At 48.7% G+C, this 15,242-nt stretch overlaps 3 protein-coding genes across 8 annotated transcripts; 1 reads left to right on the top strand and 2 right to left on the bottom strand.

Moving 5' to 3' along the window:
* Positions 1 to 4,137: 4,137 nt before the first annotated feature.
* LOC6729508 lies at positions 4,138 to 6,311 on the bottom strand. The gene is made up of 5 exons (XM_002104780.4): positions 5,588 to 6,311; positions 5,403 to 5,512; positions 5,207 to 5,347; positions 4,942 to 5,148; positions 4,138 to 4,789 (listed from the first exon to the last, which is right to left on the bottom strand). The coding sequence occupies exons 1-5, from the start codon at positions 6,232 to 6,234 to the stop codon at positions 4,311 to 4,313; spliced, it is 1,584 nt and encodes a 527-aa protein (XP_002104816.1). The 5' UTR covers positions 6,235 to 6,311; the 3' UTR covers positions 4,138 to 4,310.
* A 153-nt stretch (positions 6,312 to 6,464) lies between these two features.
* On the bottom strand, positions 6,465 to 8,704 carry LOC6729506 (nicotinamide/nicotinic acid mononucleotide adenylyltransferase 3). Of its 4 annotated transcripts, none has more exons than XM_016177489.3 (6): positions 8,410 to 8,704; positions 7,931 to 8,337; positions 7,777 to 7,878; positions 7,567 to 7,718; positions 6,708 to 6,978; positions 6,465 to 6,608 (listed from the first exon to the last, which is right to left on the bottom strand). In XM_016177489.3, exons 1-6 carry the CDS (start codon positions 8,603 to 8,605, stop codon positions 6,567 to 6,569), a joined length of 1,170 nt encoding a protein of 389 aa, XP_016036183.1. In that variant the 5' UTR covers positions 8,606 to 8,704; the 3' UTR covers positions 6,465 to 6,566. The 4 variants fall into 4 exon arrangements, 2 of the variants coding, with proteins under 2 accessions (XP_016036183.1, XP_002104814.1); XR_005544282.2 differs by lacking the exon at positions 6,465 to 6,608 and adding an exon at positions 7,223 to 7,386 and having other exon boundaries at positions 6,843 to 6,978; XR_006541942.1 differs by lacking the exons at positions 6,465 to 6,608; positions 6,708 to 6,978 and adding exons at positions 7,027 to 7,112; positions 7,223 to 7,386.
* Positions 8,705 to 8,855: 151 nt separating this feature from the next.
* On the top strand, positions 8,856 to 15,120 carry LOC6729505 (protein phosphatase Slingshot). 3 transcript variants are annotated; one of them, XM_016174746.3, is made up of 8 exons: positions 8,856 to 9,432; positions 10,328 to 10,573; positions 10,639 to 11,030; positions 11,324 to 11,389; positions 11,453 to 11,647; positions 11,714 to 11,983; positions 12,055 to 14,397; positions 14,944 to 15,120. In XM_016174746.3, exons 1-8 carry the CDS (start codon positions 9,376 to 9,378, stop codon positions 14,996 to 14,998), a joined length of 3,624 nt encoding a protein of 1,207 aa, XP_016036178.1. In that variant the 5' UTR covers positions 8,856 to 9,375; the 3' UTR covers positions 14,999 to 15,120. The 3 variants fall into 3 exon arrangements, with proteins under 3 accessions (XP_016036178.1, XP_016036181.1, XP_016036180.1); XM_016174749.3 differs by lacking the exon at positions 14,944 to 15,120 and having other exon boundaries at positions 8,857 to 9,432; positions 12,055 to 13,963; positions 14,032 to 14,171; XM_016174748.3 differs by lacking the exon at positions 8,856 to 9,432 and adding an exon at positions 9,930 to 10,259.
* The last annotated feature ends 122 nt before the right edge of the window (positions 15,121 to 15,242 follow it).

The raw sequence follows: 15,242 nt of genomic DNA, 5'->3' as shown, positions 1-15,242 counted from the left end.
GATTGCATCAATAAAAAAGTCAACTCGCTGGCTCTTTAATGAGTGCGCCAAGCAGGAGGAGGTATCTCGCGCAGATTGACAATGGAAATGAGGTACCAAGTGGCCGGCATACACTCGCGGTTTTATTTATAGCATCTCCTAAGCGTTGCCATTAAAGCCAGATTCTCCTGCTTAGGGTCTCGAATCGCCTTACCAAAGGGGGGAACGCTGTTCGGCTGCTGCTGGGTTGGTTGGGGGGCCAGCCAATGCGAATTAATTGGCTGCTGTCTTTGGCCAAATGCTGGGGCTGGGGCCAAGGCTGAGAGCCAGACCGAAGACGAGGATGGTGATGGGGTGGGGATGGGCAGCTGCAGCTAGCTAGGATGTCTGGAAGGCTTGATGAGAGGCGCCAAAGTGCCAACACCCCATGCCAGGGATTCGGCCTCGCCAGCGTGCACAGCAAGAAATCTTTAGGCACTACAAAAAAAAGGTATTATCTAGAATATATAAAGGATATATAAAGGAAACAAAGTTTGTTATCCTTAAAATACTTTCTGAGTTTATATAGTGCGGCATGATACCCAAATATAAAATCTAACATTTTTTAAGTGCAACATTCCTGTCAAAATTACACATCCCGACGCTTCCCTCCAGTGAGCCGCACTAATTAATAATAATAAAACAAAAGTACAGACGAACAAGAAGCAGGAAGACGTCCAGTGGTTCTGGCCAAGATTCATGTTCTTGGCCGAGTCAAACTAAGCCGCATCCAACTCCGAGTGGCCGGGCGTTTATTTTTAGACAATAAACTGAGGACGCGAACGAGAGGAGCAGCAACTGCGATCGGCTAATGGTAATGAGCTGCAAGCTATTTACAGTTTGGCTGCGGCCTTGCAGCCTATAGATGGCAATTGGCCATATAGCATATAGTCGCCCAAGCCGTCGCCCTCCTCCTTCCGGGGAGCATCCATATTTATGGGCCAGCATCAATCTGACTTAATGCTTGTGCGGCTTGATTAGCATGTCGATGAGCTTGAGCAAGAAAGAATCCCCCGTTCGAGGAGCAGGTGGCTGATGACTCCGCGGGGATGGGGGGAGGGCAGTGGATTGCGACTCCATCGAGGTGGAAATCGGTTCCGTGCAACCCCCAAAACACTCATTGAATGGCCTTCAACGTCCTTGGCTGTACATTTATTGAACTTGTGTATAATTATAATTTATTTGCTTATTATCGAGTCTCGGCTCGACTTGTAGTTGCTGTTGTTGCTATTGCTGTGGCTCACGTTTCTGTGCTCGCCAAATATTATAATTTATGTGGATAAAGCGATGTGAATCTCTAGCCCCCAGATAGACTCGTCTCGGAGATTCACCTCTCCCCCTCCCCACCCCACCACACACAAATCTACTGACCATGTCTATTAGCAAACAATTTGTATTGTCTAAGAGTTAATCATTCGTAGCGTCATCGATTTATTTATAGGCAATATTATTAACGCCTTAGCATATTATTTCATTTATTATGTAAAAATGCGTTTTATGTTAATTTCAATTGTTTACTTTACTGATTCAAAGGTGCTAAGCTGGCGTGATATGATATGAATGATATAAACAAGAAACTAGTTATCAGTGCGTTCTAGAAATATATTTATAGATTTCAAAATATTGGTCAAATCAAATCAGGTTATAAGTTAGAGATAAGAGTAAACATTTGGCCATCAGTTAAGGTACTTTTTGCCACATTGATGGCATTGTAGGAATACGTTTTCTTTGAAAAAATATACAGATTTGCCCCGGGACTTGGCTGATAGGCAAATCAACAAGCAAAACAATGCAGCATCTGAAAAAAAATGTACGAAAACTAAAAAGTAAATCCAGAGAAAAGTGCCCGAAAACGACTTGAAAAACACTTTGTGCTGATTCTGGGCGAAATCAAAAAGTCATCATTCGCCACGAGAAACCAAATCTGCAAGTGTGAGTGTGCCTAATGAGTATTCAATTGATGCAGAAAGCGACTGGCGGTGGCCAGCAGAAGTAACCACCATAAATGGCCATTTGAAAGACGTTACAGTTCGATCGTCCGATCGATAGATCGAACGCCAGATCCCAAATTCGATTAGGAGGAGCGTAGGGAGCGAGAAGAACGGAGAACTGCGGGCACTTCAGAAGAATTGGGATGGGGGGCAGCGAAAATTAGAAAGAAGTGCGTCCAGGGAATCGGGGTCAATAGGAAATGAAAAGTGAAATTTTATGCCCAGAGCTCTGGGCCTTTTGTGTGCCTTTCTGTACTCCCAACAATTCGGCAATGTGTGCTTTGGATTTTCGATTTTTTTTTGCCAAAGGAACTTGCAATTTAAATATCATTAAATTCTGGGTTAAGCCTTTGTGCCGGCCACTTGAAAATTGCCACCGTATAATCAGTTTTTGACAGCCATCGTCGAATCAGCCCCAAGCCAAATTGGCAACGGGCTCTTCGATTCGCACTGCCCCCTCAAGTGGCAAAGGCGACACTCTGTCGAGCACTCGATGGCTGTTTCATCAGCAGGGAATTGTCCAGCAATCCGCCGGAGTAGGGAAACTACTGTCCAGATGTTGAGCATAGGTGGTAAGCCCAAGGCAGGTTCTAAATAAATCATGGTAATCAAATCTGTAATCACTTCCCTAAAGGGTCTTCAAACTTATCATTAGAACCTTAACATACTAACAATGGTACTAGAATGGCTAAAAGTAAACCCCCATCCACCGAAATATGTTAAGAATTCCATTTTCGAAGCCTGAGTGAGCAATACGAGTTAATAACTATTAATTATGCATGTTTGTGTAATTTGTTAATGGAGACAAATAAAATAAATCGACAAGATACCTAAACGTCTGTCAATGGCCCAGCGATATGATCAATTAGCACGACTTATGCTGCACTTGGCAACTCGACGGATCCATGTCCGAGTGGTGCGGCAAGTACTCTTAGTACTTAGTAGCTAGTACGAGTTGCCTCCAGCGTGAATCATCCGCGGAACACAGAGTTCGTGCCAAACGAGACCTTCTGCATATTGAAATGTGGCGAACAAGAGATAAAAATGGCCAGGGCATTAAAGCAGCGCGGCCTGAAAGCTAAGCAAAAAGCGCCAAAAGGCAGTAAACCCTAAGTTCGTAGCAATTAAAAGGGCGAAGAGCTGAGTGCGTACCTTTGGGCCCTTTGGGCCATTAAAATCACTGGTGGGCCCCACTGAAAATAACGAGCCCATAAAAGCCCATCTTCCAGCAGCCACAGGTGGCCGGCGGAGTGATGACGCGACAACGGATTGGGTTCCGTTCCGTTCGGTTCCGTTGATATCAAACAATTGGGTATTAATTTTAATAAATAATCACTCACCGCACCGCACTGAGAATGGGGAAAAAAAATAAATAATAATTCGAGTTGTTGCGATTGGTTTTTGCATTGGTTGGGATGGCTAGATGACTAGATGACTCGGGGAGGTTATCAACACAATGCCTTGAGTCATCTCCCGACCGAATGGAACATGGAACGCGCTTAAAAACGTATTATGGAAGACGGAAATGAATGCCGGGAAAAAATGGTATGCCTTCGCATTACGTACGTGTATGTATATTATATAGAAATACGCAAATGGAAAATATAAAAAATAACCATGCATGGTCGAAGAATAAATTAAATTTGCGTATCAGGCGAAGAATCTTCAAGCAGAATCTTCGCACCAGAATCTTCGTGTGTTTAAAATTAAACCCTGAGCTAAGACGCTCCGGCATTTCAGCCAAATGGATAGATTCAGATACAGATACAGATACACCGATAGAAAGATACAAGCATCCGAGAGATACAAAAGCGGGCTGCGAAAGGTGTTATCAGCCTGTTTACTTTCCACCGGGAGAAGCTCGAACCCAGCTTGTCTCAAATTACCAAGCAGAAAACAAAAGCAAACGGCTAAACTAACAAATAACTAACAGCGAACACAACGCACACCGAATGGTTAAATAAATTTGGCAAACAAAAAGCCAAACATTTGCTGGGCAACCGAAAAAGATGATAAATGATGCGCGTGTGCAATTCCCGGACAAATTGTTTGGCTTTGGCGATGTTTTAATAAAGCTTAACTAATTAAACATCACCACTCAAAACACTCGAAACGAAACGTGCGTGTCTTGGTGTAATATAATAGATTTATTAAATTTGTAGTTTGTGTTATACAAAACACCTTAAGCATTGCATTAAAGATGAAGCCGCAACTCGGGCCTTTGAACCCGACGAAGGACGGCCATTAAAAACTTGGCAAAGTCTTAATTTTCATTTCTGGCCGGGGGAAAGACCCCGATCCTCAGAAGTGCTTGGTCAGATTGCTCAGGCAGGGCGAGTTGTTGGTGAACAGACTGGACAGGCTGAATATGTTCAAATAGGTGGACAGGAAGGTGGCCAGCAGGCCGAAGATGAGCACCGCCATTGTGCAGGATACGTCGCACTCGAGGCGATGCAGGAAACGAAGCAGTCTCAGCCAGCAGCCGCGTGGCGTGGTCGGCGGAGAGGTCACCAGCAGTGGTTCCATCTCAAGTTCCACCGGATCGTAGTTGAGGTCCAGTGGCAGACTTCCATAGCTCGCCTCCGCTGCGATTCGCTGATGAACTCGCTCCATCCGCCGGATGCGGCGGTACAGAAGTGGCGGGAGAATGAAGACCAGTGGTCCGGTTATGGTGCCACCCACCACGTCCATGAGGGCATCGAAACTGGGCACAAACTCCGCAACGAGGACCTCCAAGGCCAGCACTGAAGAGCGGATCAGCATGCGTTTGAAGGAGAGGGCTATAAGAAGGAAGGATTAGCAGACGATTTACCTAAAATCTAACGTTGACTTAGATTAATGCGTTTAAAAATCTTATGACGGAACTCATTAAAAGTCTTTCTTAGTGGAATGAAATTCCCAGATCATTAACTTAAGTTAAATTGAGACTCACATTCCGGCAGTTTGAAGTAGTTCTCGATCTGCATGAACATCGCAGAGCTGGCCACCGTGACGGAGAAGCAAAGCTGGAGCGCCATCAGGATCAGCATCACATAGAAGGGCACACTGGTGGGCAAAGACTGCAGCAGGTTATCGGCAATCATCGATCCAAATTTGTAGGCGGCTATGATGGAGCCAAAGATGGCCACGCTGCAGGTGACTGATCAAGAGGAATGAAATTATTATCCATCTGCAATCGGTTTGGAGGAGCAACTCACTGGCGATTCCGATGAGCGCAGCCCAGGAAACCTGTGACTTGTGCTTCATGTCGATCTGAAGGGTCAGCAGGACGGGGTGGATGTCAAACTGGAAGGCCAATATGCTGTAGCTGTTGAGCACGGTTAGGAAGCCGGGCAGCTCTAAGAAAAACCCACTTAGAATTCTGTAAATATATGCCCTAAGACCACTACCCACCCAAGGAGATGCCCTCAAAGGGTGTTCCAATCGCAGGGGCTGCAAAAAGACAGAACCACAGGAGCGCCACAATAACGATCATCACGCAAACTGCGATGATGGCCAAGCCCCTGGGATATTTATGAAATGGAATGATGCAGTGCATTGATTAAGAGCAGATAACCCTATCCTGAAACCCATCTTACCGCATGTGCTTTGGACTGCCCAGCCACATGAGCGGGCAGATGACCAGACCGACTATGATGGCCCAGTAGCAGTACGAGAAATTGTATTGACCAGCGCTCATGCGCAGCACGACGCCCTCTAGGTTCTGGGCAGCCATAACCACACTGGGCACCGCCATGGCGAAGATGCTGAGGTCGAGCAGCACGGAGACTAGCAGACTCATATAGGGTCCGTAAGCCAACTCTGCCAGTGCTGCATATGGGTAGTTGCGCTTCTGTTGAATGGAAGGATCAAGCAGCTCCGCCATGGTCCAGCATTGGGACAGCAGGAAGGAGGTATAAATCTGCAGGATGATGATGGAAAGCACCAGCAGGACGCCAAAGTATCCAAGTTTCACCAGCAATGCGGGCAGCGTGACAAATGGGAAGATGCCGAACAAATCCACCACGTACAGGATGGCGATGAAAAGCGAAAGGTTCTCCGGTTCGTCCTCGTAGGCGCGGAAATGGGGAAGGGCGCTGAACCGCGATCTTCGCAGGAAGGGCAACTGATCGTGCTGATGCGAGGGCGTTAGCTGGACAGGAGGCCGCCGCTTGGGAAGCGCAAAGGATGGAGCGCGCGATGGGCGTGGCGCGGGTTTAGCATTCTGGCGACGGAAGAAGAACATTCGCGATGTGGACTCTTCCAAGGGAAGGAAGCAACTGCAGTTCCTCTAAGATTAAACTAATGGTGGCCACTCTCAACTGGCAACTGGCTTATTACCATCAAGAAGTTCTGACATCGGACACCCAAGGGAAGCCCTACAACGACTGCAATGTCAATGCACGTCGCCTGAAGTTCAATGCCTTGTCCCTCCACTCCGTGAAGTGACCCACAAAAGCATGGGCAGCCGTCAACTCGGTAACGAACGTGTTTATTTTACATGCACAATTATATAGTATCAACAAATAGCTTCCAGCGCCCCTGTCTTGATCCGCGTGAGATTCGTCTTCCAGTTTCCTAAAGTTGCACTTGGGAAATCTTCTGCTTCTTCGCTTGGCTCTGAAAGTGGGGAATTGATTAGAAGGATCTAAACATAAGTATGAAAACAAAGCTATGGGTTCTATCTATGTATGAAAGGCAGCGGTTAAGGGTACCTACCTCCTCTTTCTCATCTGCCTGCATGGTGATGACCTGCACCGCTTGTCCAGGACCGGATCGCAGCACCTTAGATCCACGTAAAGGCACGTCTCCACAGCAGAAAACCCGCGACGTGGGCGTATGCTGAAGTTGCGGGCTTGGAGTGTCCGACTCGTCCATGTCCTGCTCCAGCTGGTCCCCTATAGAGTAGCTGTTCGCGTTCTTGTTGTTGTCCGTATAGGCGTGGTTAAAGAGCAAATGGTTGGGACGCACTGCATCCGTTATATACTTACTACATTCCACGGGTTAGGCGGGCATGGTCAGTACAATAGCAACAAAGTTAAGGTTATTGTTTAATGGGACTACATTTTGGCAACAATTCGGTGTAAGTAGATGATACGCACACTGACCACCGCAAAACTATGGCTAATTTAACGAGGGTATTTACAAGGGCCAAGATTGGGCAAAAATAAACATGCATTAAAAGAATCACTGCTAAATAGGAACTTGAACTCGGATCTGCTCTGCTCACTCACGCTCCATGAAGAGGCGCCACGACTCAAACAGCTGTTCGTGCTGGTGGGGCAAGTGGTGCGATTTGCGGTGCTGGTGGGTTGGAAAGCGTGTGGGCGACGAGGGCTTCTTTTTCAGGTGCAAAGCGCGTCAGGAGTCGCATTCGGTCGGAGCCGGTGCATCCCGCCTGCAGTTTAAGACATAAAAGGAAACAATACAAAGACTGCTGGTGGTGCACGTTAAGTGTGTTCTCTGCTGTGTGAAATGGATTAAGGTGGCGCCTCATTCAGTGTACGTATCGTTCGAAAGATGGGAAATTGTAAGTGAACATGCAGGATTTAGGGGAGGTAATAGGAAGACCACCTACGATTTAAAGTTAAACAATCGTTGGCGCTTGATGTACTCCAGCACCAGATCGTCTAGAAGGTACTTGACCGACTGGCCGCGTCCTAAGAGCCGCCGAATCAACGTGGAGCTCACCTCATTGGGCACCCAGTTGGTGATTAGCGTAATGTTGCTCTGAAATGCGTATGGAAATTAATAAGGAATAATGTTGTCGAGGTAGTGTCTCTCTAACCTGATACTTGGTCAATATGTCGGAGTCAAAGATGAATTTTCCTGGGTTTGAGCCAGCCCGGGTAATAACCACAAGACCGTGGTTAGCCACAATGTCCTCAATCTGGTAAAAATCATATAAATAAAGAGTACTATTCAAATATATCAAGACTTACATCGGCCTCTGCCCACAGGCCTGGAACAGCAAAGGACTCCAGCAGATCGGCACCGCACAGTAGCTTCAAATGTACAGGATCCCGACTGTCGTGCAACCCACGAGGAAGCCATCCGGCTAGATGTGTGTCCTCCCCGTCATCTCCGCCTGCCCCACCGGAATTTATGTGGTTATTGATATAGTTCTGGTGGTGCTGCAGCACCGCCTGCGTGCGCATCCACTGATTCTGGTGCACCTCCCAATCGGACAGCCGAATCCAATTGGAGCTCTGGGTGGCCAGCTTGACCATAGCACATCTGTCCAAGGCGGAGGCCAGACCCTTTTTGCCATATGAATCGTGCGTGGGCGAAATGATGCCACCTACCACTCTGTGGGTCCCCTGCATTTCGAAGTGGTCCTTGGCTATCTCTGTTGACAAAAACATGCCGCGTAATTTTATCGATTATGTACCGCAGAATTTCACAATCCAATTTAACTCACCGAACATCCGAAGGTGCATGGGAGTGGGTGGACTGAAGCATCCGCAGGCTATGAAGGCGATCCGTGGGAGCAGGCTCTTTGTTTCCTCGATGAATGCCGACATTTTATTGGATTTTGAGCGTCTTTTAAAATATCCAATCCGCCGGAAGCATTCGCTTGTTATGTTGTTCTTGGGCCAGCTGATTTTCGCAATCATCTGTTCGGCTTGTTGTTATTTTCCAACACTAAACAGCTGTGCTGTGGCTACCACCTCTGACTACCTCTGACATAGCATTCGATAAATGATATCTTCATTGTTTGATTTTTAATCATCAAAAAGGCAAAATTTAATTAAAAATGTCAGCCTGTTTTACTGTGATATCAAGAATTTTACAAACGTCACTCCTTTTCTCATTGATAAGTACTTTTTTCGGTGCACCACACGAACATTGCCTTTTCTAGCGATAGTTAGCCAGCCCTGCCAGAACGATTGCCTGACGATACTAGTGTTATCGATTAGAAATGGCGTCCTCACTGTCTTTCTTTTAAGAAAAATTCGTGTAGTCTATTTACCATTTATCAGCGTTGTGTGTGTCCGTCTATCGTAAGGACACGCTGTTTCTTAGAGAGAATCGCCTGGCTAGAGTGTCCGGAAAGCGGAAACCAAGACGATCGCAGGACGAGGTCGCGGAGCCGACTGCAAAAACAACGGCCAGCAGGCAGCGACATGAAAATGCATTTGTAGCCCTAGCCCACAACACTTGCACACACACCACACACTCTCGCGCACACTCACACACAGGGAAAAGGAGGTGGAGCAGAAGGAGCCGAAGCAGGAGAGGATTGCAAAGGACACCGCTGCAGCATCGCCATCATCTGCGCCAGGTGGAGCACGAGGGTCAAGAGGCGTCGGCGGGGGAGGAGGAGCAGGAGGTGGAGGAGCGGCTGCGGCGACGACGACGACGTCTACGACCACGGCAACAACAAATGGCGCTGGTGACGGTGCAGCGCTCTCCCAGTGTGGCTGGCTCCTGCTCGAATTCGGTGAGAGGAGACTTGATGATTTTCGCGTGTGCGTATGCGTGTGTGCTTTGTTTTGGTCACCCCCACTCTGCCAGGAGAGCCAATTACGGCCAGGCTCTTTAGTGCGTGTTCCGCTTTTGGCCATGATCCTTTGTGTGCTCGGATGTGCTTTTCATGCCCAATGTTTATCATCCGCCAGCTTGTTGCTTACGCTTTTTGGATTTCGACGTTCAACGTTCGCGTGTGGGCGGTATGAGGCAGCGTCATCATCGTCATCGGCTGTGCTGCGCTGCGCTGCTTTTGGTGTAACCCAAGCAAATCCGCAGACGTCGCGACGTCTATATTTTTCAACAGACTTTTGCATTGCCTTATTTGTCGTTTTTGTCGCTTTCCGCTTACCGCTTGTTTTTGTTTTCTTCGCCGCCCCACCGCCCAAAAATAGTTCGCGAGACCTTGACGTCCGCCTGCACAGAGGGAAAAATTAATATCGCGCGTTGATCAATTTAATTTTATACAACGTTTTAATTCAGATATGCTAAACATGTCAAATCGGTATTTTTGAACCCATGTAAATTAACAACATTTTATTATTTTTAGGAAATAAGAAAATATTTTAAAAAATACTTCACTGAACCGCAATCTCTTTCGAACGCGTGCCCCTTTTCTCAAAATCAGACGGTATTCAGTTTAATATTCAGATTTCTTGGAACTGCAGATACAGCTTTGCTTCATTGCCGCCCTTCAAGTGTAGACTAATCAAGAGTTTATCTTACCCCTTTGCAAAATAATTGAGCATGCAAGTTTGTTCTTGGCCAGACGACATCCTTATATTTAGCCTTACCCCAAGGGTGAGGTGCAGCAAGATTAGGTATTCTTAAGCACCTAGTAAACAACTTTCCTTTTTGTATAACATCAGGATGGCGAGGCCGAGGACGACGAGGGCAATAGCAAAGGAAACGATCGCAGCGAGTGCTTCTTTGCCGGCAAGGGAACCGCCCTGGTCCTGGCTCTTAAGGATATCCCGCCCTTGACGCAAAGCGAGCGCCGCCTGAGCACCGACTCCACCCGCTCCAGTAACAGCACGCAAAGCAACAACTCGGACATCCAACTCCACCTGCAATCAATGTTTTACCTGCTGCAGCGCGAGGACACGCTAAAGATGGTGCGTATCCGATGTAAAAGGGCTTTGCCTATCTTTTAAACATATCTTTCTATTCCTATCAAAAGGCTGTCAAGTTGGAGTCACAGCGGTCCAACCGCACGCGCTATCTGGTGATTGCATCGCGTAGTTGTTGTCGGAGCGGCACAAGCGACCGTCGGCGCCACCGGATCATGCGTCACCACTCGGTAAAAGTTGGTGGATCCGCGGGAACAAAGTCGTCCACCTCCCCGGCGGTCCCCACGCAGCGTCAGCTGTCCGTCGAACAGACCGCCACAGAGGCCAGCAGCAAATGTGATAAATCAGCGGACAAGGAAAACGCAACGGCGGCCGGCGACAACAAGAATACCTCGGGCATGGAGGAGTCCTGCCTGCTGGGCATAGACTGCAACGAGCGGACCACCATTGGCCTGGTGGTGCCCATCCTGGCGGACACCACAATCCATCTGGATGGCGATGGGTAAGACTGGGCATTCATTTCGTATGAGTCATGCACTCATAAATGCCTAATTGTCGCAATTAACCTTGGGAATTATTTATAGAACTAAACTAAAAATTAGCCGCCCCTAATCTATACACAAATCGGTGTCGCCTTGACCAATTTCCTAGTTGAGAGGTGGCATTTATGTCGCACATTTGTTTCCAATTTGTCTTAAGCTATTTTAATACTAGCATAGCAGAGTGTATTTTGTTCTGATTAACGTATGATGTGCATTTCCTTAATTTCAATGGTTTATCTTATCTTACTTTCAGCGGATTCAGCGTCAAAGTGTACGAAAAGACGCATATATTTAAGCCGGTCTCAGTGCAGGCCATGTGGTATGTGCCTTCTCCGGATTTAGATCCTCTTCAGTCACGATTGAAACCCTTGTTTTTTTCCAGGTCCGCGCTGCAGACGCTGCACAAAGTGTCGAAAAAGGCTCGTGAGAACAACTTCTATGCCAGTGGACCCTCCCACGACTGGCTATCCAGCTACGAGAGGCGCATCGAGTCGGACCAGTCTTGTCTGAACGAGTGGAATGCCATGGACGCGATCGAGAGCCGCCGACCACCTTCGCCTGATGCCATACGAAACAAGTAAGGGATCGGTACAACTAGTTATTTACGATTTTAATACCTCTTTCCCTTGAATGCGATTGACAGACCCCCCGAAAAGGAGGAAACCGAAAGTGTCATTAAGATGAAGCTGAAGGCCATCATGATGTCAGTGGACCTGGACGAGGTCACCTCCAAGTATATACGCGGACGCCTCGAGGAGATCCTGGACATGGATTTGGGCGAGTACAAGTCGTTTATCGACGCCGAAATGCTCGTTATTCTAGGCCAAATGGATGCCCCCACCAAGATTTTCGAACACGTCTATCTGGGATCAGAGTGGAATGCCAGCAACCTGGAGGAGCTGCAGAAAAACGGGTATGTTTAAGAAAAAGGACATATCCTGTGAAATTTGCTTAAAATCAACGACAATTTATTTTAATTTTCAGCGTTCGCCACATCCTGAACGTGACGCGGGAGATCGATAACTTCTTTCCGGGCACCTTCGAGTATTTCAACGTTCGCGTGTACGACGATGAAAAGACGAACCTGCTCAAGTACTGGGACGATACGTTCCGCTACATCACGCGGGCGAAGGCCGAGGGATCCAAGGTGCTGGTGCACTGCAAGATGGGCGTCAGCCGATCCGCCTCGGTTGTCATCGCGTATGCCATGAAGGCTTACCAGTGGGAGTTCCAGCAGGCGCTAGAGCACGTAAAGAAGAGGCGCAGCTGTATAAAGCCCAACAAGAACTTCCTCAATCAGCTGGAGACGTACAGTGGGATGTTGGACGCCATGAAGAACAAGGAGAAGCTGCAGCGCAGCAAGAGCGAGACGAACTTGAAGAGCACAAAGGACGCGCGTCTGTTGCCTGGTAGCGAACCAACGCCCCTCATTCAGGCTCTAAACCAGGCCAAGTCGAAGTCGACTGGTGAAGCGGGCGTAACACCCGATGGCGAAGAGGAGGATGGCTCACGCATACACCGGCGATCCATCGCCCAGAAGTCGCAGCGTCGCATGGTTAGGCGCTCGAGCAGCACATCACCCAAAACCCAGACGGCTGTGGTTACCAAGCAGCAAAGCCAGTCTATGGAGAACCTTACGCCGGAACGTAGCGTAGCCGAGGAGCCAAAAAACATGCGCTTCCCAGGCAGCAACGGCGAGAACTACAGCGTCACCCAGAACCAGGTGCTGCACATCCAGAAACACACGCCTCTGTCAGTGCGCACACGGATTCACGATCTCGAGGCGCACCGGGCGGACCAGCTGCCACAACAACCTGTCTGGACCTCGCTGACAAAACTGATTACACAGACCTCTCATCTGGGAAAAAGTAGCAGTGGCAGCAGTAGTGGAAACATTGACTCGCGGCGGGATTCTAGCTGTTCGGATGTATTCTCCTCGCAGGTGGACAGTGTTTTTGCCAAGGATGAAGGGGAGAAGCGTCAGCGTCGAAAGACGCACTCCTGGACAGAGTCCTTCGGTCCAAGTGGCGGCATCGTGCTAGACCCCACGCCACAGCAACAGAAGCAGCAGTCAAACGCCATTCTGCGTCCCCGAGGCACACGTCAGCGGGAGCTGCCTTCGCGGCACGCAAGTTGGGGATCAGGAGACAACCGATGCTGTCTGCCACAGAGGACCAGTTCCGGCTCCTACTATGACTCCAATCGCAACACTACGGCCATCTTCGAGGGCGTTATCCAAGACCTCAAGCGCAGTTCCAATTGCAATGTAATCGAAGGAGTCGCCGTTGCTGTGGAACCGATAGTTGGAGTTGGCGAGGGCACCGTAAAGCGCACCAAGCAGAAGCTGGAAGAGAGCACCTCGCTGAAAAAGCGCTGCCAGGAAGAAAGCCAGGAGCTGCTACTCGAGACTGTGGATGCTGGGCAGAGGCGGTGCCCAAGCCTCTATAGGAGCGCCTCCTCGGCGCACAGTCCGCGGCAGCGCCAACCGCTACGCTGCAATAGTGAGGAGCTGATGCACACCAGCGACATCGAGAACAAGAACACCACGCCAGGCGACCAAGAAGCGACGGTAGTGCTGCGCGCCCAGGGACAAACGCTGGCCGACGATCAGCGCATCTCGGGCAATGTGCAAATACTCAAGCAAAATTTCGAAGCCAAAGCGGGAGTGGTGGGCACAGGAGGAGGAGGAGGCGGTGGCACGGCAGCGGGATCGGGCAGTAGTTCAACAATCGCAGCGTCGGTATCGGTGGTGGCCGGAGCCAGCTCAGCGAATCCCGGCAAGAAGACGACCAGCCACCAATCACTGCCATCGTCGCCGGTGGCGCAGCATGCCAACCACGTGTCCGCCGCCTCCAACTCCAACTCCTCCGCCTCCAACTCGTCCGATTCCAGCGTAAGCGAAAATTGTGATCGTAATGTAAAAGGTCTAGTGCATAAATATCAAACCACTACTTCCTGCAGTAGCCAGGCGGCCGCCACGCCCACAGTCGCCTGTGCCCCACTGCCACCCGCCGGAACCGCCAGCAACATCAGCCACGCCTGCAGCACCACTACCACTACTAGCTTCAAGCAACGCCCGCTCTCCTACTACGACCGCTCGCTGTCCAACAGATCCACGCATGACTATAGCGACAGTCGACCGCCACCCGCGCCCGTCCGCATCAGTCACAGCAGCAACGTTCAGCACCAGCAGCAGCAGCAACAACAACTGCAACCGGAGCAGCAGCAGGTGCAGATCCGGCGGTTGGCGCAGCACGGGAAGACGCATCCGCTGAGCAGGCTAAGTGCTCCGAAAACTGGCTTCAACACCGCCGCCTACAACACCATGTAAAGGCCATGCTCTGCTTAACAACATGCTAACTGCAACCTGCAACATTCACATACCACTTGCAACTTGCAATCCATACCCTGTAGCCACTAAGGATCGTCCTCATCCTATCGCCTGCTTTACTTATTTATATACTTGCCCGCTTTCGACCATTTTGTGTTTTTTGTCCAACAATCGAACACCACCACCCCATCCATCCCCTCCATCATGCCTTGTGTTTGTTGTCTTGTTGTGTAAGGCGTCCATGAAAGCTTCTAAAGATCTTGTGTCTGCAATGTGTGAATGGAACTATTAAGATGACAAGAGAGGGCAAACAAAACAACCTATGGAAATGAAACTGTATTTGTACTTTTAAATTACTTGTAACTGTATACATATTTATTTTATATTATGCAAGAACTGCCTACGAATAAACGATTTATTGTATATACGTCATCGTCTTGTCTTGTGAGTGTCCCTGTGACGTCCATGTGCCATCCACACTACAACTCTCTGTGTTGCCCAACAAACACTGCCCTCCGTTTTTACCAGATTTGTATTTGCAGCCTTATCCACATGATCCGCTCCTTCCGCTACTCTTGGGCGGAGTACAAGAAGTGATCCGGCACATGGAGCACCGACTGCCGAGGCCGCGGCCCAAAAGTTCCCACCTTGAACACTTGTATTTTTTGCCATTTATCAGACCACATATTTATAAATAAAAATGTGTAATCCAATTTCGAGCGCAATCTGTTTTACTGTTGGCCATGAGTCACCTTTGGGTACACACATAATTTAATAGTGACCTGAGATATAAAATATTTTGGGTATGGGTTCTAAAAGTTTTTTTTTTTAATAACAGAAT

The sequence above is a fragment of the Drosophila simulans genome, chromosome 3R, assembly GCF_016746395.2.
Source record: "Drosophila simulans strain w501 chromosome 3R, Prin_Dsim_3.1, whole genome shotgun sequence".
Classification (NCBI taxonomy): domain Eukaryota; kingdom Metazoa; phylum Arthropoda; class Insecta; order Diptera; family Drosophilidae; genus Drosophila; species Drosophila simulans.
The sequence above is the reverse complement of the archived record's forward strand: the minus strand, read 5'-3'. Positions and strand labels throughout refer to the sequence as shown.